The following is a 20094-nucleotide window of genomic DNA, read 5'->3' as shown; positions in this document are numbered from 1 at the left end:
TTCAACGATATTTTAATTTTCTCACCTCCTTTTTTAAAATTTTTTTTCCTTTTAATTCCTGATAATTTTTTTTTACCTTTTCCCTTTTTTTGGGGCAGATTTTGGGATATTTGGTCATTTTTACCTCCAAAAAAATGAGATTTTTGGTCACATTTCCCCTCTAAAAATTGGAGGTTTTTGGGGGGATATTTTAATTTTCACACCTCCTTTTTTTTTCTTTTTTTTCCATTTTAATTCCTGATTTTTTTTTACCTTTTCCCATTTTTTTGGGGGCAGATTTTGGGATATTTGCTCATTTTCACCTCCAAAAAATGAGATTTTTGGGCACATTTCCCATCTAAAAATTGAAATTTTTCAGGGAATATTTTAATTTTCCCACCTCGATTATTTAAATTTTTTTTTCACTTTTTTGGGGGCAGATTTTGGGATATTTGCTCATTTTCACCTCCAATAAAATGCGATTTTTGTCCTGAAAAATGAGATTTTTTTGGAGATATTTTAATTTTCTCACCTCAATTTTTTTTTTTTTTTTTTACATTTTAATTCCTGACTTTTTTTTTAAACTTTTTTCTTTTTTTTTTTAGATATTTTAATTCCTGATTTTTATTTTTTTTAACCTTTTCTCTCTTCTTTTGGGGCAGATTTTGGGATATTTGATCATTTTCACCTCCAAAAAATGAGATTTTTGGTCACATTTCCCATCTAAAAAATGGGATTTTTGGGGGATATTTTAATTTTCTCACCTCCTCTTTTTTATTTTTTTAGATATTTTAATTCCTGATTTTTTTTGCCTCTTTTCTCTTTTTTTTTGGGCAGATTTTGGGATATTTGATCATTTTCACCTCCAAAAAATGAGATTTTTGGGCACATTTCCCATCTAAAAATTGAAATTTTTCAGGGAATATTTTAATTTTCCCACCTCGATTATTTAATTTTTTTTTTCCCTTTTTTTTGGGACAGATTTTGGGATATTTGCTCATTTTCACCTCCAAAAAAATGCGATTTTTGTGCCCAAAAAACACGATTTTTCAACAATATTTTAATTTTCTCACCTCCTTTTTTAAAATTTTTTTTCCTTTTAATTCCTGATAATTTTTTTTTTACCTTTTCCCATTTTTTTGGGGCAGATTTTGGGATATTTGCTCATTTTCACCTCCAAAAAAACGCGATTTTTGCGCCCGAAAAACGCGATTTTTCAACCATATTTTAATTTTCTCACCTCCATTTTTTTTTCTTTTTTTCCATTTTCATTCCTGATAATTTTTTTACCTTTTCCTTTTTTTTGGGGCAGATTTTGGGATATTTGCTCATTTTCACCTCCAAAAAAATGCGATTTTTGTGCCCGAAAAATGCGATTTTTCAACCATATTTTAATTTTCTTACCTCGATTTTTTTTTTTTTTTTCCATTTTCATTCCTGATAATTTTTTTTTTACCTTTTCCCATTTTTTTGGGGCAGATTTTGGGATATTTGCTCATTTTCACCTCCAAAAAACCGCGATTTTTGCGCCCGAAAAACGCGATTTTTCAACGATATTTTAATTTTCTCACCTCCTTTTTTTTAAATTTTTTTTTCCTTTTAATTCCTGATAATTTTTTTTTACTTTTTCACATTTTTTTGGGGCAGATTTTGGGATATTTGCTCATTTTCACCTCCAAAAAAATGCGATTTTTGCGCCCGAAAAACGCGATTTTTCAACCATATTTTAATTTTCTCACCTCTTTTTTTTTCTTTTTTTTCCATTTTAATTCCTGATTTTTTTTTTTACCTTTTCCCATTTTTTTGGGACAGATTTTGGAATATTTGCTCATTTTCACCTCCAAAAAAAATGCGATTTTTGCGCCCGAAAAATGCGATTTTTCAACCATATTTTAATTTTCTCACCTCCATTTTTTTTCTTTTTTTCCTGATAATTTTTTTTTTACCTTTTCCCATTTTTTTGGAGCAGATTTTGGGATATTTGGAAGGAGGATCCTGAGAAGAAGCTGAAGAATTGCAGCAGCCTGGGGGGGGAGGGGCGCTGGCTGCACGAGCACTGCTGGGAACGGCATCGCTGGATTTGTGAAAAACCTGGGAATTGTTGAATTCTCCTTTTCTTTATTTTTCCTTTTTTTTTGTTTCACCCCTTTTTGGGTTGGTTTGGAATGGATCTGTTAAAAAAAAAACAAAAAAAACAACAAAAAAATGGAATTTTTAATGAGATTTTGGAGGGTTTGGGAAAGAGACACAAGGGGAGTTTTGTGTCCATGGAAATCTCAAAATCAGCCCCAAATCCCAAATTGTAGATCCCAAATCAACCCAAAATCCTGAGTCTCAAATCCCAAATCCCAAATCAATCCAAAAACTCAAATCCCAAAACTTAAACCAATCCCAAAATCCAGATTCCAAATCCCAAATTCCCAATCCTGAATCCCAAATCCAAACCTGGAAAAATTCCCCAAAAACCCCATTTCCAGAATTTGGGATTGATTTGGGATCAGGGATTTGGGATTTTATTGGGATTTGGGGATTGAGGGTTTGGGATTTTATTGGGATTTGGGGATTTAGGTTTGGGATTTATTTGGGATTTGGGGATTGAGGGTTTGGGATTTGATTGGGATTTGGGGATTGAGGGTTTGGGATTTTAATGGGATTTGGGGATTCAGGGTTTGGGGTTTTATTGGGATTTGGGGATTGAGGGTTTGGGGTTTATTTGGGATTTGAGGATTGAGGGTTTGGGGTTTATTTGGGATTTGGGGATTGAGGGTTTGGGATTTGATTGGGATTTGGGGATTCAGGGTTTGGGGTTTATTTGGGATCAAAATGACTCCCCTCACGCCATTCCCTGATCCTTGAGGGATCCCCTCACTCCGTAGCCGGGAATCCCAACAATTCTCTTTAGGAATGAGGGATCCTCAGCCCATCCCGGGTGACCTCTCACCGCTCTCCCCGACACCTCGGCCCTCCAATGGCGCCGCTCCACCTTCCCCTCATGGCTCCTCGACGCCCCATAGGAGGATCCGGCTGTCAATCATCGCTATCGGCCAATAGAAATCGCGATCTCTGCAGGAGGGCGGGACCAGCGCCGAGCACTGGGGGGCGGGACTGCGCCTCGTACCTGCGCTGCCATTGGCTGTCCCAGCAGCTTCTGCGCTGCAATTGGTTAAAACTCCTGTCAATCACACCCAATTCTTCAGGTGGAGCGGCGGGGCTTGCTGTCCTCTCATTTTAGCCAGGTGCCGCTCCAAGCAATACGCGGCAGTTCATTGGCTGTTTCACCCATCAATCATTCCCACCTAATCCTGCCATTCGTCTGTCTCTACACCTTTTCTCACCGCTCCGCACCTGAACCTTCCATTCGCTCCTTCCACACCGCTTCTCACGGGGGCTGCGGGCGCCAAGCCCCTCCTTGTCTCTCATTGGACAAACCCCCTGTCCATCAACTCTATTGCGCAATTCATTCATTCGCGAGACGGCAGGTGGGGTTCGTGATTGGCTAAGACGCAGCGGGTGGGCGGGCCCAGACGCGAAACTCGAGCTCTGATTGGCCGAGCGGCCGCCCCGCTGTCAGTCAGTGCCGGCCGGGGCGGCGGCGGCGGCTCCGCGATGGCGGCGGGCGAGGGGCTGCCCGTGAGGGGAGATCGGCGCGGAGCCCCCCCAGAAGGACGGGCGGGGGTCGCCATGGCCGCGGAGCGCAGGTACGAGGCACCGGGGGAGCCATGGAGGGGCTGTCATCGAACAATGGCGGGGTGTCCCCCTCAGGATGGGGCATCGCCGCCCTGAGGGGGAAAATGGGGGCGCCCCCCCTCCCCAAGGGGGGTTGGGGTTTCCCGCCCTTTTTGCGTGAGGGGGGAACAGCCCTGAGGGGAAAATGGGGGCGCCTCCTTTGTGAGGCCTTTGGGGTCACCCCCATTTCTTGAGGGGCTTTGGGGTCACCCCATTTTATTACGAGATTTAGGTTAACCCCCATTTTGGAGAAATTTGGGGTCACCCCTTTTTTTTATTTTATTTTTTTTTTACCTGATCCCCCCCTTTGAGGGGATTTGGGGGTCACCTCCATTTTGGAGAAATTCGGGGTCACCCCCTTTTTTTAATTTTTTTTTTTTTTTTTTTTTACCCAATTCCCGCCCTTTTAGGGGATTTGGGGTCACCCCCATTTTTGGGGTCTTGATCTGACCCCATTTTTGGGTTTTTTTGAGGTTCAAACTCCCATTTTTGTTTTTTTTGGGGGGGATCAAACTCCCATTTTTTTGGTTTTTTGAGGTTCAAACTCCCATTTTTGGGGTTTTTTGGGGGTTTTTTTGGGGGATCAAACTCCCATTTTTGGGGTTTTTTTGGGGTTTTTTTTGGGGTTCAAATTTCCAATTTTTTGGGGTTCAAACTCCCTTTTTTGGGGGGTTTTTTGGGGTTCAAACTTCCATTTTGGGGGTTTTTTGGGGGTTTTTTTTGGGTTCAAACTCTTATTTTGGGAGGTTTTTTTGAGGTTTTTTTGGGGTTCAAATTTCCATTTTTTTGGGTTTTTGGGGGGATTCAAACTCCCATTTTTGGGGTTTTTTTGGGGGGGATCAAACTCCCATTTTTGGGTTTTTTTGGGGTTCAAACTCCCATTTTTGTTTTTTTTGGGGGGGATCAAACTCCCATTTTTTTGGTTTTTTGAGGTTCAAACTCCCATTTTTGGGGTTTTTTGGGGGTTTTTTTTGGGGGATCAAACTCCCATTTTTGGGGTTTTTTGGGGATTCAAACTCCCATTTTTGGGGTTTTTTTGGGTTTTTTTTGGGGGTTCAAATTTCCATTTTTTTGGGGTTCAAACTCCCTTTTTTGGGGGGTTTTTTGGGGTTCAAACTTATTTTGGGAAGTTTTTTTGAGGTTTTTTTGGGGTTCAAATTTCCATTTTTTGGGTTTTTTTGGGGATTCAAACTCCCATTTTTGGGGTTTTTTGGGGTTTTTTTGGGGGGGATCAAACTCCCATTTTTGGGTTTTTTTGGGGTTCAAACTCCCATTTTTGGGGGTTTTTTTTTGGGTTCAAACTCCCATTTTTTGGGGGGTTTTTTGGGTATTTTTGGGGTTTAAACTCCCATTTTAGGGGGGTTTTTTTGGGTTCAAAATCCCATTTTTGGGGTTTTTTTGGGGTTCAAACTCCCATTTTGGGGGGTTTTTTTGGGGTTCAAATTCCCATTTTGGGGTTTTTTTTTGGGGATCAAACTCCAATTTTTGGGATTTTTTGGGGGTTTTTTTTGGGATCAAACTCCCATTTTTTGGAGTTTTTTTGGGGGTGTTAAAACTCCCATTTTTGGGGTTTTTTTGGGGATCAAACTCCCATTTTTGGGATTTTTTGGGGGTTTTTTTTGGGATCAAACTCCCGTTTTTTGGAGTTTTTTTGGGGGTGTTAAAACTCCCATTTTGGGGGTTTTTTTTGGGGTTCAAACTCCCATTTTTGTGATTTTTTGGGTTTTTTTGGGATCAAACTCCCATTTTTGGGGGGTTTTTTGGGGGTGTTAAAACTCCCATTTTTGGGGTTTTTTTGGGGATCAAACTCCCATTTTTGGGATTTTTTTTGGGGTTTTTTTTTGGGATCAAACTCCCATTTTTTGGGGTTTTTTTTGAGGTTCAAACTCCCATTTTTTTTTGGTTTTTTGAGGTTCAGACTCCCATTTTTGGGGGGTTTTTTGGGGTTAAAAATCCCATTTTTGGGGTTTTTTTGGGGTTCAAACTCCCATTTTTGTGATTTTTTGGGTTTTTTTGGGATCAAACTCCCATTTTTTGGGGTTTTTTTTGAGGTTCAAACTCCGATTTTTTTGGTTTTTTGAGGTTCAAACTCCCATTTTTGGGGGTTTTTTGGGGGTTAAAAATCCCATTTTTGGGGTTTTTTTGGGGGGGGGTTCAAACTCCCATTTTTGGAAATTTTTTTTTGTTTTTTTGGGATCAAACTCCCATTTTTTGGGTTTTTTTCTTCCATTTTTTAGCTCTCTGAGCTCCTTTTTCTCTTCAAACATTAAACAAAAAAATTTTAAAATATTAAATACAATAAATATTTAAATTATTTATTTTTATTAAAACCAAAATATTTTAAAAACCAAAACCCCCCCCCAAAATATTAATTTTGGGGTTGAAATTCTGATTTTTTTTCCCCAAAAAATTCTCCTTGAAAAGCAAAATTTTCCCAAAAAAATCCCAAAATTTGGGATTGGGGGCTCTGATTTGATGATAAATTTGGATTTGTTTTTTTTTTTTTTTTCTATTTTTGGTTATTTTTGATTTATGGGATTGAAAATTTTAATCTGTTTTTCCTCGAATAAAATTTGGGTTTTTATCCCATTTTTATCTTTTTTTTTCCATTTTTTCCCCAATTTTGGGGAATATTTGGGGTTGAATCCCTAATTTTTTTTATTTCCAAATTTTTTCATCCAATAATTGAGATTTTTTTGGGGTAAATTAATGAAGTTTTGGGGCTTTTTTTGGGTTCTGTGGAAAGTGGAAAAATTGTTGGATTTGGGGAAATTTTGGGAGGGTGAAAAAAATAAAGGAAAAAAAATTCCAAAATTGGGGAAAAATTGGGGAAAAAAAGGAAAAAAATGGGAAAAAATGGGAAAAAAGGAAAAAGGGGGAATGGAAAAATGGGGTCAAAATGTGAAAATTTGGGGTGAAATTTCGAAATTTTGTGGAAATTTTGGGGGTGAAATGTCAATTTTGGGGTGAAATTGGGAATTTTGGGGGTAAAATTTAGATTTTTGGTGTGAAATTTGGGATTTTGGGGTAAAATTTGGAAATTTTGGGGTGAAATTTGGGAATTTTTTTGTGAAATTTGGAATTTTGGGGGTAAAATTTAGATTTTTGGGGTGAAATTTGGGATTTTGGGGTAAAATTTGGGGTGAAATGTGGAAATTTTGGGGTGAAATTTGGGAATTTTGGGGTGAAATTTGGGAATTTTTTTGTGAAAATTGGAATTTTGGGGGTGAAATTTAGATTTTTGGGGTGAAATTTGGGAATTTTGAGGTAAAGTTTGGGGTGAAATTTGGAAATTTTGGGGTGAAATTTGCGATTTTTGGGTAAAATTTGGGATTTTGGGATAAAAATTGGGATTTTTGGGTAAAATTTGGGAATTTTGGGCTATAATTTGGAATTTTGGGGGAAATATCAATTTTTGGGGGTGAAATTTGGGATTTTTTTTGTGAAATTTGGGGGTAAAATTTGGGATTTGGGGGTGAAATTTGTGGTAAAATTTGGAAATTTTGGGGGTAAAATCTCAATTTTTGCGGTGAAATTTGGGAATTTTGGGGGTGAAATTGGGAATTTTGGGGTGAAATTTGGGAAATTTTTTGTGAAAATTGGAATTTTGGGGGTGAAATTTGGGATTTTGGGGGTGAAATTTGGAAATTTTGGGGTGAAATTTGTGATTTTTGGGTAAAATTTGGAATTTTGGTGTAAAATTTGGGATTTTGGGGTAAAATTTGGGAATTTTGGGCTATAATTTGCAATTTTGGGGGAAATGTCAATTTTTGGGGGTGAAATTTGGGATTTTTTTTGTGAAATTTGGGGGTAAAATTTGGGATTTGGGGGTGAAATTTGGGGTGAAATTTGGAAATTTTGGGGGTAAAATCTCAATTTTTGGGATGAATTTTGGGAATTTTGGGGTAAAATTTGGGAATTTTGGGCTGAAATGTGGAATTTTGGGGTGAAATGTCAATTTTGGGGTAAAATCTCAATTTTTGGGGTGAAATTTGGGATTTTGGGGGTGAAATTTGGGAATTTGGCATTTTGGGATGAAATGTCAATTTTGGGGCAAAATTTGGGAATTTTGGGGTGAAATTTGGAATTTTGGGAATGAAATTTGGAATTTTGGGTGAAATGTCAAATTTTGGGGGTGAAATTTGGAAATTTGGGGGTGAAATTTGGGAATTTTGGGGCAAAATTTGGAATTTTGGGGGTGAAATGTCAATTTTTGGGGCGAAATTTGGGATTTTTGTGTGAAATATCAATTTTTGTGTGAAATTTGGGATTCTGGGTAAAATTTGGGAATTTTGGGGTGAAATTTGGAATTTTGGGGGTGAAATTTGCAATTTTGGGTAAAATTTGCAATTTTGGGGTGAAATTTGGGATTTTGGGGTGAAATGTCAATTTTGGGGTAAAATCTCAATTTTGGGGGTGAAATTTGGGATGAATTTTGGGAATTTTGGGAGTGAGATTTGAGATTTTGGGGTGAAATTCCCAAATTTGAATTTTCCGGCAGCTGATCCCGCCATGGCCGCCCCCGAGCGGGGGGAGGGGCCGGAACCGGAACCGGGAACAGAACCGGGAGCGGAACCGGAACTGGAACCAGAACCGGGAGCGGAACCGGGAGCAGAACCGGAACTGGAACTGGAACCGGAACCAGGAGTGGAACTGGAACCGGAACCGGAACCAGGAGTGAAACCGGAACCGGAACCGGAACTGGGAGTGAAACCGGAACTGGAACTGGAACCGGAATCAGCACCAGGAGTGAAACCAGAACTGGAACTGGGAGCGGAACCGGAACCGGGAGCAGAACCGAGAGCGGAACCGGAACCGGAACTGGCACCAGGAGTGAAACCGGAACCAGAACCGGGAGCGGAACCGGGAGTGAAACTGGAACTGGCACCGGAACCGAGAGCGGAACCGGAACCGGCACCAGGAGTGAAACCGGAACCGGGAGTGGGAACAGAACCGGGAGCGGAACCGGAACTGGAACTGGAACCAGAACCGGAACCAGGAGTGAAACCGAAACCAGGAGCGGAACCGGAACCGGGAGTGAAACCGGAACCGGAACTGGAACCGGAACTGGCACCAGGAGTGAAACCGGAACCAGGAGCGGAACCGGAACTGGGAGCAGAACCGGCACCAGGAGTGAAACCGGAACTGGAACCGGAACCGGGAACAGAACCGGGAGCGGAACCGGAACTGGAACCGGAACCGGAACCAGGAGTGAAACCGGAACCAGGAGCGGAACCGGAACCGGAACCGGGAGTGAAACTGGAACCGGAAGTGGAACTGGGAGTGAAACCAGAACCAGCACCGGGAACGGAACCGGCACCAGGAGTGAAACCGGGACCGGCACCGGGAGAGAAACCGGAACTGGGAGCGGAACCGGAACTGGAACTGGAACCGGAACTGGGAGCAGAACCGGAACCGGGAGTGACACTGGAACCGGGAACGGAACCGAAACTGGAACCGGAACCGGGAGCAGAACCGGAACCGGAACTAGAACCAGGAGCAGAACCGGAACTGGAACTAGAACCAGGAGTGAAACTGGAACCGGCAGCAGAACCGGAACCGGGAGTGAAACTGGAACTGGGAGTGGAACCGGCACCGGGAGCAGAACCGGAACCAAGAGCAGAACCGGCACCGGAACTGGAACCGGAAACGGAACCGGAACTGGAACCGGGAGCGGAACCGGAAACGGGAGTGAAACTGGAACTGGGAGTGGAACCGGAACTGGAACCAAGAGCGGAACCGGAACTGGAACCGGAAGCGGAAGCGGCACCGGACGCGGAACTGGAACCGGCAACGGGAGCGGAACCGGCACCGGACGCGGAAGCGGAAGCGGCACCGGAAGCGGAAGCGGCACCGGAAGCGGAAGCGGCACCGGAACCGGAACTCGAACCGGCACCGGAAGCGGAACTGGAACCAAGAGCGGAACCGGCACCGGACGCGGAAGCGGCACCGGACGCGGAAGCGGCACCGGACGCGGAACCGGAAGCGGAAGCGGAAGCGAGCCCTGGGGAGCGGCTGAGCCCCGGCGAGCTGCAGCTGCTGGCAAAGCTGGAGGAGCAGAACCGGTCAGGACATGAAAAATTTGGAAATTCCTGCACAATGTTTGAGATTTTGGGGAGTGTTTCCATTTTTGGGTCAGTTTGGGGTCACTCAGGCTCAGCCCAGGCTCAGCTCAGGCTCAGCTCAGGCTCAGTCCAGGCTCAGCTCAGGCTCAGCCCAGGCTCAGCTCAGGCTCAGCCCAGGCTCAGTTCAGGCTCAGTCCAGGCTCAGTTCAGGCTCAGTCCAGGCTCAGCTCAGGCTCAGCCCAGGCTCAGTCCAGGCTCAGTCCAGGCTCAGTCCAGGCTCAGTTCAGGCTCAGCTCAGGCTCAGCTCAGGCTCAGTCCAGGCTCAGCTCAGGCTCAGTTCAGGCTCAGTTCAGGCTCAGCTCAGGCTCAGTCCAGGCTCAGCCCAGGCTCAGTCCAGGCTCAGTTCAGGCTCAGTCCAGGCTCAGTCCAGGCTCAGCTCAGGCTCAGCCCAGGCTCAGTCCAGGCTCAGTCCAGGCTCAGCTCAGGCTCAGCCCAGGCTCAGCCCAGGCTCAGTCCAGGCTCAGCCCAGGCTCAGCTCAGGCTCAGTTCAGGCTCAGTCCAGGCTCAGCCCAGGCTCAGCTCAGGCTCAGTTCAGGCTCAGCCCAGGCTCAGTCCAGGCTCAGCTCAGGCTCAGCTCAGGCTCAGCCCAGGCTCAGTCCAGGCTCAGTCCAGGCTCAGTCCAGGCTCAGTCCAGGCTCAGTTCAGGCTCAGTCCAGGCTCAGTCCAGGCTCAGCTCAGGCTCAGCCCAGGCTCAGCTCAGGCTCAGCCCAGGCTCAGTCCAGGCTCAGTCCAGGCTCAGTTCAGGCTCAGTCCAGGCTCAGTTCAGGCTCAGTTCAGGCTCAGCCCAGGCTCAGCCCAGGCTCAGTCCAGGCTCAGTTCAGGCTCAGTTCAGGCTCAGTTCAGGCTCAGTCCAGGCTCAGTCCAGGCTCAGTTCAGGCTCAGCCCAGGCTCAGTTCAGGCTCAGTCCAGGCTCAGTCCAGGCTCAGCCCAGGCTCAGTTCAGGCTCAGCTCAGGCTCAGTCCAGGCTCAGTTCAGGCTCAGCCCAGGCTCAGTCCAGGCTCAGCCCAGGCTCAGTCCAGGCTCAGTCCAGGCTCAGTCCAGGCTCAGTCGAGGCTCAGTTCAGGCTCAGTCCAGGCTCAGCTCAGGCTCAGTTCAGGCTCAGTTCAGGCTCAGTCCAGGCTCAGCTCAGGCTCAGCTCAGGCTCAGTCCAGGCTCAGCTCAGGCTCAGCTCAGGCTCAGTTCAGGCTCAGTTCAGGCTCAGTCCAGGCTCAGTCCAGGCTCAGCTCAGGCTCAGCCCAGGCTCAGTCCAGGCTCAATTCAGGCTCAGTCCAGGCTCAGTTCAGGCTCAGCTCAGGCTCAGTTCAGGCTCAGTCCAGGCTCAATTCAGGCTCAGTCCAGGCTCAGTTCAGGCTCAGCTCAGGCTCAGTTCAGGCTCAGTTCAGGCTCAGTCCAGGCTCAGTCCAGGCTCAATTCAGGCTCAGTCCAGGCTCAGTTAAGGCTCAGCTCAGGCTCAGTCCAGGCTCAGTCCAGGCTCAGTTCAGGCTCAGCCCAGGCTCAGTCCAGGCTCAGCTCAGGCTCAGTTCAGGCTCAGTCCAGGCTCAGTCCAGGCTCAATTCAGGCTCAGTCCAGGCTCAGTCCAGGCTCAGTTCAGGCTCAGCCCAGGCTCAGTCCAGGCTCAGTCCAGGCTCAGCTCAGGCTCAGTTCAGGCTCAGTCCAGGCTCAGTCCAGGCTCAGTTCAGGCTCAGTCCAGGCTCAATTCAGGCTCAGGTCAGGCTCAGTCCAGGCTCAGTCCAGGCTCAGTCCAGGCTCAGCCCAGGCTCAGCCCAGGCTCAGTTCAGGCTCTGTTCAGGCTCAGCCCAGGCTCAGTTCAGGCTCAGTCCAGGCTCAGCCCAGGCTCAGTCCAGGCTCAGCTCAGGCTCAGCCCAGGCTCTGTCCAGGCTCAGTTCAGGCTCAGCCCAGGCTCAGCCCAGGCTCAGTCCAGGCTCAGCCCAGGCTCAGTTCAGGCTCAGTCCAGGCTCAGTCCAGGCTCAGTCCAGGCTCAGTCCAGGCTCAGCCCAGGCTCAGCCCAGGCTCAGTTCAGGCTCAGTCCAGGCTCAGTCCAGGCTCAGCCCAGGCTCAGTCCAGGCTCAGTTCAGGCTCAGTTCAGGCTCAGTCCAGGCTCAGTCCAGGCTCAGCCCAGGCTCAGCTCAGGCTCAGCCCAGGCTCAGCCCAGGCTCAGCTCAGGCTCAGTCCAGGCTCAGTTCAGGCTCAGCTCAGGCTCAGTTCAGGCTCAGTTCAGGCTCAGCCCAGGCTCAGTCCAGGCTCAGTCCAGGCTCAGTTCAGGCTCAGTCCAGGTTCAGTTCAGGCTCAGTTCAGGCTCAGCCCAGGCTCAGCTCAGGCTCAGTTCAGGCTCAGTTCAGGCTCAGCCCAGGCTCAGCCCAGGCTCAGTTCAGGCTCAGTTCAGGCTCAGTTCAGGCTCAGCCCAGGCTCAGTTCAGGCTCAGCCCAGGCTCAGTTCAGGCTCAGTCCAGGCTCAGTTCAGGCTCAGCCCAGGCTCAATTCAGGCTCAGTCCAGGCTCAGTCCAGGCTCAGTTCAGGCTCAGCCCAGGCTCAGTCCAGGCTCAGCTCAGGCTCAGCTCAGGCTCAGTTCAGGCTCAGCCCAGGCTCAGCTCAGGCTCAGTTCAGGCTCAGTTCAGGCTCAGTCCAGGTTCAGTTCAGGCTCAGTCCAGGCTCAGTCCAGGCTCAGTTCAGGCTCAGCCCAGGCTCAGTCCAGGCTCAGCTCAGGCTCAGCTCAGGCTCAGTTCAGGCTCAGCCCAGGCTCAGCTCAGGCTCAGTCCAGGCTCAGCTCAGGCTCAGTTCAGGCTCAGTTCAGGCTCAGCCCAGGCTCAGCCCAGGCTCAGTTCAGGCTCAGTTCAGGCTCAGTTCAGGCTCAGCCCAGGCTCAGTTCAGGCTCAGCCCAGGCTCAGTTCAGGCTCAGTCCAGGCTCAGTTCAGGCTCAGCCCAGGCTCAATTCAGGCTCAGTCCAGGCTCAGTCCAGGCTCAGTTCAGGCTCAGCCCAGGCTCAGTCCAGGCTCAGCTCAGGCTCAGCTCAGGCTCAGTCCAGGCTCAGTCCAGGCTCAGTCCAGGCTCAGTCCAGGCTCAGTTCAGGCTCAGTCCAGGCTCAGTTCAGGCTCAGTCCAGGCTCAGTTCAGGCTCAGCCCAGGCTCAGCTCAGGCTCAGTCCAGGCTCAGTCCAGGCTCAGTTCAGGCTCAGTCCAGGCTCAGTCCAGGCTCAGTCCAGGCTCAGCTCAGGCTCAGCTCAGGCTCAGTCCAGGCTCAGTCCAGGCTCAGTCCAGGCTCAGTCCAGGCTCAGTTCAGGCTCAGTCCAGGCTCAGTTCAGGCTCAGCCCAGGCTCAGCTCAGGCTCAGTCCAGGCTCAGTCCAGGCTCAGTTCAGGCTCAGTCCAGGCTCAGTCCAGGCTCAGTCCAGGCTCAGTCCTGGCTCAGTCCAGGCTCAGCCCAGGCTCAGTTCAGGCTCAGTCCAGGCTCAGCCCAGGCTCAGTTCAGGCTCAGTCCAGGCTCAGTCCTGGCTCAGTTCAGGCTCAGCCCAGGCTCAGTCCAGGCTCAGCTCAGGCTCAGTTCAGGCTCAGTTCAGGCTCAGTCCAGGCTCAGCTCAGGCTCAGTTCAGGCTCAGTTCAGGCTCAGCCCAGGCTCAGCTCAGGCTCAGTCCAGGCTCAGTCCAGGCTCAGTTCAGGCTCAGCCCAGGCTCAGCCCAGGCTCAGTTCAGGCTCAGTTCAGGCTCAGCCCAGGCTCAGCTCAGGCTCAGCTCAGGCTCAGTTCAGGCTCAGCCCAGGCTCAGTCCAGGCTCAGTCCAGGCTCAGCCCAGGCTCAGTTCAGGCTCAGTCCAGGCTCAGTTCAGGCTCAGTCCAGGCTCAGTTCAGGCTCAGCCCAGGCTCAATTCAGGCTCAGTCCAGGCTCAGTTCAGGCTCAGCCCAGGCTCAGCCCAGGCTCAGTTCAGGCTCAGCCCAGGCTCAGCCCAGGCTCAGTCCAGGCTCAGCCCAGGCTCAGTCCAGGCTCAGTTCAGGCTCAGCTCAGGCTCAGCCCAGGCTCAGCTCAGGCTCAGTCCAGGCTCAGTTCAGGCTCAGTTCAGGCTCAGCCCAGGCTCAGTCCAGGCTCAGTCCAGGCTCAGTTCAGGCTCAGTCCAGGCTCAGTTCAGGCTCAGTTCAGGCTCAGTCCAGGCTCAGTCCAGGCTCAGTTCAGGCTCAGTTCAGGCTCAGCCCAGGCTCAGCTCAGGCTCAGCTCAGGCTCAGTTCAGGCTCAGTCCAGGCTCAGCTCAGGCTCAGCTCAGGCTCAGCCCAGGCTCAGTTCAGGCTCAGTCCAGGCTCAGTCCTGGCTCAGTCCAGGCTCAGCCCGGGCTCAGCCCAGGCTCAGCTCAGGCTCAATTCAGGCTCAGTTCAGGCTCAGCCCAGGCTCAGTTCAGGCTCAGTTCAGGCTCAGCCCAGGCTCAGCTCAGGCTCAGCCCAGACTCAGTTCAGGCTCAGCCCAGGCTCAGTTCAGGCTCAGCCCAGGCTCAGTCCAGGCTCAGTCCAGGCTCATCCCAGGCTCAGCCCAGGCTCAGCCCAGGCTCAGTTCAGGCTCAGTTCAGGCTCAGCCCAGGCTCAGCTCAGGCTCAGCTCAGGCTCAGTTCAGGCTCAGTCCAGGCTCAGTCCAGGCTCAGTCCAGGCTCAGCCCAGGCTCAGTTCAGGCTCAGTCCAGGCTCAGTTCAGGCTCAGTCCAGGCTCAGTTCAGGCTCAGCCCAGGCTCAGCTCAGGCTCAGTCCAGGCTCAGTTCAGGCTCAGCCCAGGCTGAGTTCAGGCTCAGTTCAGGCTCAGCCCAGGCTCAGCCCAGGCTCAGTCCAGGCTCAGTTCAGGCTCAGCTCAGGCTCAGTTCAGGCTCAGCCCAGGCTGAGTTCAGGCTCAGTTCAGGCTCAGCCCAGGCTCAGCTCAGGCTCAGTCCAGGCTCAGTTCAGGCTCAGCTCAGGCTCAGTTCAGGCTCAGTCCAGGCTCAGCCCAGGCTCAGCTCAGGCTCAGTCCAGGCTCAGCTCAGGCTCAGCTCAGGCTCAGTTCAGGCTCAGTCCAGGCTCAGTCCAGGCTCAGGTCAGGCTCAGTCCAGGCTCAGTCCAGGCTCAGCCCAGGCTCAGTCCAGGCTCAGTTCAGGCTCAGTCCAGGCTCACTCTAGGCTCACTTTAGGCTCAGTTCAGGCTCACTCTAGTCTCACTTTCGGCTCACTCTAGGCTCACTCTAGGCTCACTCTAGGCTCGGTTTAGGCTCAGTTTAAGCCTGGTTTAACCCCCCCAGGCTGCTGGAGGCTGACTCCAAGTCGCTGCGCTCGGTCGGCGGCTCAGCCCTGTCTCTGTTCACGCTCAGTTCAGTCTCACTCTAGGCTCACTCTAGGCCCAGTTTAAGCCTGGTTTAACCCCCCCAGGCTGCTGGAGGCTGACTCCAAGTCGCTGCGCTCGGTTTAGGCTCAGTTCAGTCTCACTCTAGTCTCACTCTGGGCTCACTCTAGGCTCGGTTTAGGCTCAGTTTAAGCTCAGTTTCCCCCCCAGGCTGCTGGAGGCTGACTCCAAGTCGCTGCGCTCGGTCGGCGGCTCAGTTCAGGCTCAGTCCAGGCTCAGTTCAGGCTCAGTTCAGTCTCACTCTAGGCTCACTCTAGGCTCACTTTAGGCCCAGTTTAAGCCTGGTTTAACCCCCCCAGGCTGCTGGAGGCTGACTCCAAGTCGCTGCGCTCGGTCGGCGGCTCAGCCCTGGCTCTGTTCAGTCTCACTCTAGCCTCACTCTAGTCTCACTCTAGGCTCGGTTTAGGCTCAGTTTAAGCCTGGTTTAACCCCCCCAGGCTGCTGGAGGCAGACTCCAAGTCGCTGCGCTCGGTCGGCGGCTCAGTTCAGGCTCACTCTAGGCTCACTCTAGGCTCACTTTAGGCCCAGTTTAAGCCTGGTTTAACCCCCCCAGGCTGCTGGAGGCTGACTCCAAGTCGCTGCGCTCGGTCGGCGGCTCAGTTCAGTCTCACTCTAGGCTCACTCTAGGCTCACTCTAGGCTCACTCTAGGCTCACTCTAGGCTCACTCTAGGCCCAGTTTAAGCCTGGTTTAACCCCCCCAGGCTGCTGGAGGCTGACTCCAAGTCGCTGCGCTCGGTCGGCGGCTCAGCCCTGGCTCAGTCCAGGCTCAGTCCAGGCTCAGCCCTGGCTCAGTTCAGTCTCACTCTAGGCTCACTCTAGGCTCACTCTAGGCCCAGTTTAAGCCTGGTTTAACCCCCCCAGGCTGCTGGAGGCTGACTCCAAGTCGCTGCGCTCGGTCGGCGGCTCGCGCCGCAGCAGCGGCTCCTCGCTGCTCTCCAGCTCCTCGGCCTCGTCCAGCCTGGGCCAGCTGGAGGAGGACACCTGGAGCCTCTGGGGCCGCATCGTCAGCCACTGGGACGACTGGAGGAGGAAGAAGGAGAAGCTGCTCAAGGTGGGAATCGGCCAGTTTGGGGTGGGATCGGCCAGTTTGGGGTGGGATTGGCCAGTTTGGGGTGGGATTGGCCAGTTTGGGGTGGGATTGGCCAGTTTGGGGTGGGATTGGCCAGTTTGGGGTGGGATTGGCCAGTTTGGGGTGGGATTGGCCAGTTTGGGGTGGGATTGGCCAGTTTGGGGTGGAATTGGCTAATTTGGGGTGGGATTGGCCAGTTTGGGGTGGAATTGGCCAGTTTGGGGTGGGATTGACCAGTTTGGGGTGGGATTGGCCAGTTTGGGGTGGGATTGGCCAGTCTGGGTTTAAATTGGCCAGTTTGGGGTGGGATTGGCCAGTTTGGGGTGGGATTGGCCAGTTTGGGGTGGGATTGACCAGTTTGGGGTGGGATTGGCCAGTTTGGGGTGGAATCGGCCAGTTTGGGGTGGGATTGGCCAGTTTGGGGTGGAATTTTCCAGTTTGGGGTGGGATTGGCCAGTTTGGGGTGGAATCGGCCAGTTTGGGGTGGGATTGACCAGTTTGGGGTGAGTTTGTCCAATGGGATGAATTTTGGGTTGGATTTATCCCACCTAGGTCACATTTAGGGTCCCATTTGGGTTTGGGGTCACATTTGGGTTCACATTTGGGGTTTGGGGTCACATTTAGTGTCCCATTTAGGGTTTGGGGTGACATTTAGTGTCCCATTTGGGGTTTGGGGTGACATTTAGTGTCCCATTTAGGGTTTGGGGTCACATTTAGGATCCCATTTAGGGTTTGGGGTGACATTTGGGGTCACATTTGGGGTCCCATTTGGGGTCCCATTTAGGGTTTGGGGTCACATTTGGGGTCCCATTTAGGGTTTGGGGTGACATTTAGGGTCCCATTTGGGGTTTGGGGTCCCATTTGGGGTCCCATTTGGGGTTTGGGGTCCCATTTGGGGTTTGGGGTCCCATTTGGGGTTTGGGGTCACATTTGGGGTCCCATTTGGGGTCGCATTTGTGGTTAATGGGATGAGTTTGGGGTGATATTTAGGGTCCTATTTGGGGTTTGGGGTGACATTTAGGATCCCATTTGGGGTTTGGGGTCACATTTGGGGTTTGGGGTCACATTTGGGGTTTGGGGTCACATTTAGTGTCCCATTTAGGGTTTGGGGTCACATTTAGGATCCCATTTGGGGTTTGGGGTCACATTTGGGGTTAATGGGATGAGCTTGGGGTGATATTTAGGGTCCCATTTAGGGTTTGGGGTCACATTTAGGGTCCCATTTGGGGTTTGGGGTCCCATTTGGGGTTTGGGGTCACATTTGGGGTCTCATTTGGGTTTGGGGTCACATTTGGGATCCCATTTGGGGTTTGGGGTCCCATTTGGGGTTTGGGGTCACATTTGTGGTTAATGGGATGAGCTTGGGGTGACATTTGGGGTCCCATTTAGGGTTTGGGGTCACATTTAGGATCCCATTTAGGGTTTTGGGGTCCCATTTAGGGTTTTGGGGTCCCATTTGGGGTTTTGGGGTCCCATTTGGGGTTTTGGGGTCCCATTTAGGGTTTTCCCGTCCCCAGGAGCTGATCCGCAAGGGGATCCCGCAGCATTTCCGCGCCATCGTGTGGCAGCTGCTGTGCCCTGGGGCAGCAGATTTGGGGTCAATGGGATGAGTTTGGGATTTGGGGTTGTGTTTAGGGTTGTGTTTGGGGTTTTGGGGTTCCATTTAGGGTTTTGGGATCCCATTTGGGGTCTGTGTGTCCCCAGGAGCTGATCCGCAAGGGGATCCCGCAGCATTTCTGTGCCATCGTGTGGCAGCTGCTGTGCCCTGGGGCTGCAGATTTGGGGTCACATTTCGGGTTTGGGGTTGTGTTTGGGGTTGTGTTTTGGATTTGGGGTTGTGTTTAGGATCCCGTTTGGGGTTTTGGGGTCCCATTTGGGGTCTGTGTGTCCCCAGGAGCTGATCCGCAAGGGGATCCCGCAGCATTTCCGCGCCATCGTGTGGCAGCTGCTGCGCCCTGGGGCTGCAGATTTGGGGTCACATTTGGGGTTTAGGGTTGTGTTTGGGGTTTTGGGGTCCCATTTGGGGTTTTGGGGTCCCATTTGGGGTTTTCCCGTCCCCAGGAGCTGATCCGCAAGGGGATCCCGCAGCATTTCCGCGCCATCGTGTGGCAGCTGCTGTGGGGCAGGGGCAGGGGATTGGATTCACATTTGGGGTTTGGGGTTGTGTTTGGGGTTTTGGGGTCCCGTTTGGGATTTTGGGGTCCCATTTAGGGTTTTCCCGTCCCCAGGAGCTGATCCGCAAGGGGATCCCGCAGCATTTCCGCGCCATCGTGTGGCAGCTGCTGTGCCCTGGGGCAGCAGATTTGGGGTCACATTTGGGGTTTGGGGTTGTGTTTAGGATCCCGTTTGGGGTTTTGGGATCCCGTTTGGGGGTTTGGGATCCCGTTTGGGGTTTTGGGGTCACGTTTGGGGTTTTCCCGTCCCCAGGAGCTGATCCGCAAGGGGATCCCGCAGCATTTCCGCGCCATCGTGTGGCAGCTGCTGTGCCCTGGGGCTGCAGATTTGGGGTCAATGGGATGAGTTTGGGGTTGTGTTTGGGGTTTTGGGGTCCCATTTAGGATCCCATTTGGGGTTTTGGGGTCACGTTTAGGGTTTTCCCGTCCCCAGGAGCTGATCCGCAAGGGGATCCCGCAGCATTTCCGCGCCATCGTGTGGCAGCTGCTGTGCAGCGCGGCCGAGCTGCCGCTCAAGGCTCAGTACTCGGAGCTGCTGCGCAGGAGCTCCCCCTGCGAGCGGCTGATCCGCAGGGACATCGCCCGCACCTACCCCGAGCACGACTTCTTCAGGGGACAGCACAGCCTGGGACAGGAGGTGCTCTTCAACGTCATGAAGGTGACACTTGGGGACACTGCCTGGGGTGGCACTGGGACAGGGGGACACTGCCTGGGGTGGCACTGGGACACGGGGTGACACAGGGACAGGGACAGCACAGCCTGGGCCAGGAGGTGCTCTTCAACGTCATGAAGGTGACACTTGGGGACACTGCCTGGGGTGGCACTGGGACACAGGGACACTGCCTGGGGTGGCACTGGGACATGGGGACAAGGGCAGGAGGTGCTCTTCAACGTCATGAAGGTGACACTTGGGGACATGGGGACACTGCCTGGGGTGGCACTGGGACACAGGGACAGGGACAGGAGGTGCTCTTCAACGTCATGAAGGTGACACTTGGGGACACTGCCTGGGGTGGCACTGGGACAGGGGGACACTGCCTGGGGTGGCACTGGGACAGGGGGTGACACAGGGACAGGGACAGCACAGCCTGGGACAGGAGGTGCTCTTCAACGTCATGAAGGTGACACTTGGGGACACTGCCTGGGGTGGCACTGGGACATGGGGACACTGCCTGGGGTGGCACTGGGACACGGGGTGACACAGGGACAGGGACAGCACAGCCTGGGACAGGAGGTGCTCTTCAACGTCATGAAGGTGACACTTGGGGACACGGGGACACTGCCTGGGGTGGCACTGGGACATGGGGACACTGCCTGGGGTGGGACAGGGACAGGGGGTGACACAGGGACAGCACAGCCTGGGACAGGAGGTGCTCTTCAACGTCATGAAGGTGACACTTGGGGACACTGCCTGGGGTGGCACTGGGACAGGGGGTGACACAGGGAGAGGGACAGCACAGCCTGGGACAGGAGGTGCTCTTCAACGTCATGAAGGTGACACTTGGGGACACGGGGACACTGCCTGGGGTGGCACTGGGACACAGGGACAGGGACAGGAGGTGCTCTTCAACGTCATGAAGGTGACACTTGGGGACATGGGGACACTGCCTGGGGTGGGACAGGGACAGGGGGACACTGCCTGGGGTGGCACTGGGACAGGGGGTGACACAGGGACAGGGACAGGACAGC

The 20094-nt window shown here is 51.5% G+C and overlaps 1 protein-coding gene across 1 annotated transcript; it reads left to right on the top strand.

The window, feature by feature from the left end:
• Nucleotides 1-3585: 3585 nt before the first annotated feature.
• Nucleotides 3586-19063, top strand: LOC306816882 (EVI5-like protein; the record flags this gene model as incomplete). The annotated part of the gene is made up of 5 exons (XM_079333325.1): nt 3586-3609; nt 9416-9573; nt 9624-9770; nt 16024-16213; nt 18839-19063. Coding segments are annotated over 5 exons (744 nt in total), but the record flags the coding sequence as incomplete, so codon positions are not given.
• Between the last annotated feature and the right edge of the window lie 1031 nt (nt 19064-20094).

The sequence above is a fragment of the Erithacus rubecula genome, assembly GCF_903797595.1.
Source record: "Erithacus rubecula genome assembly, contig: scaffold_967_arrow_ctg1, whole genome shotgun sequence".
In the NCBI taxonomy this organism is placed as follows: domain Eukaryota; kingdom Metazoa; phylum Chordata; class Aves; order Passeriformes; family Muscicapidae; genus Erithacus; species Erithacus rubecula.
Note: the sequence above shows the minus strand (reverse complement) of the source record. Positions and strands in the feature narration are given on the sequence as shown.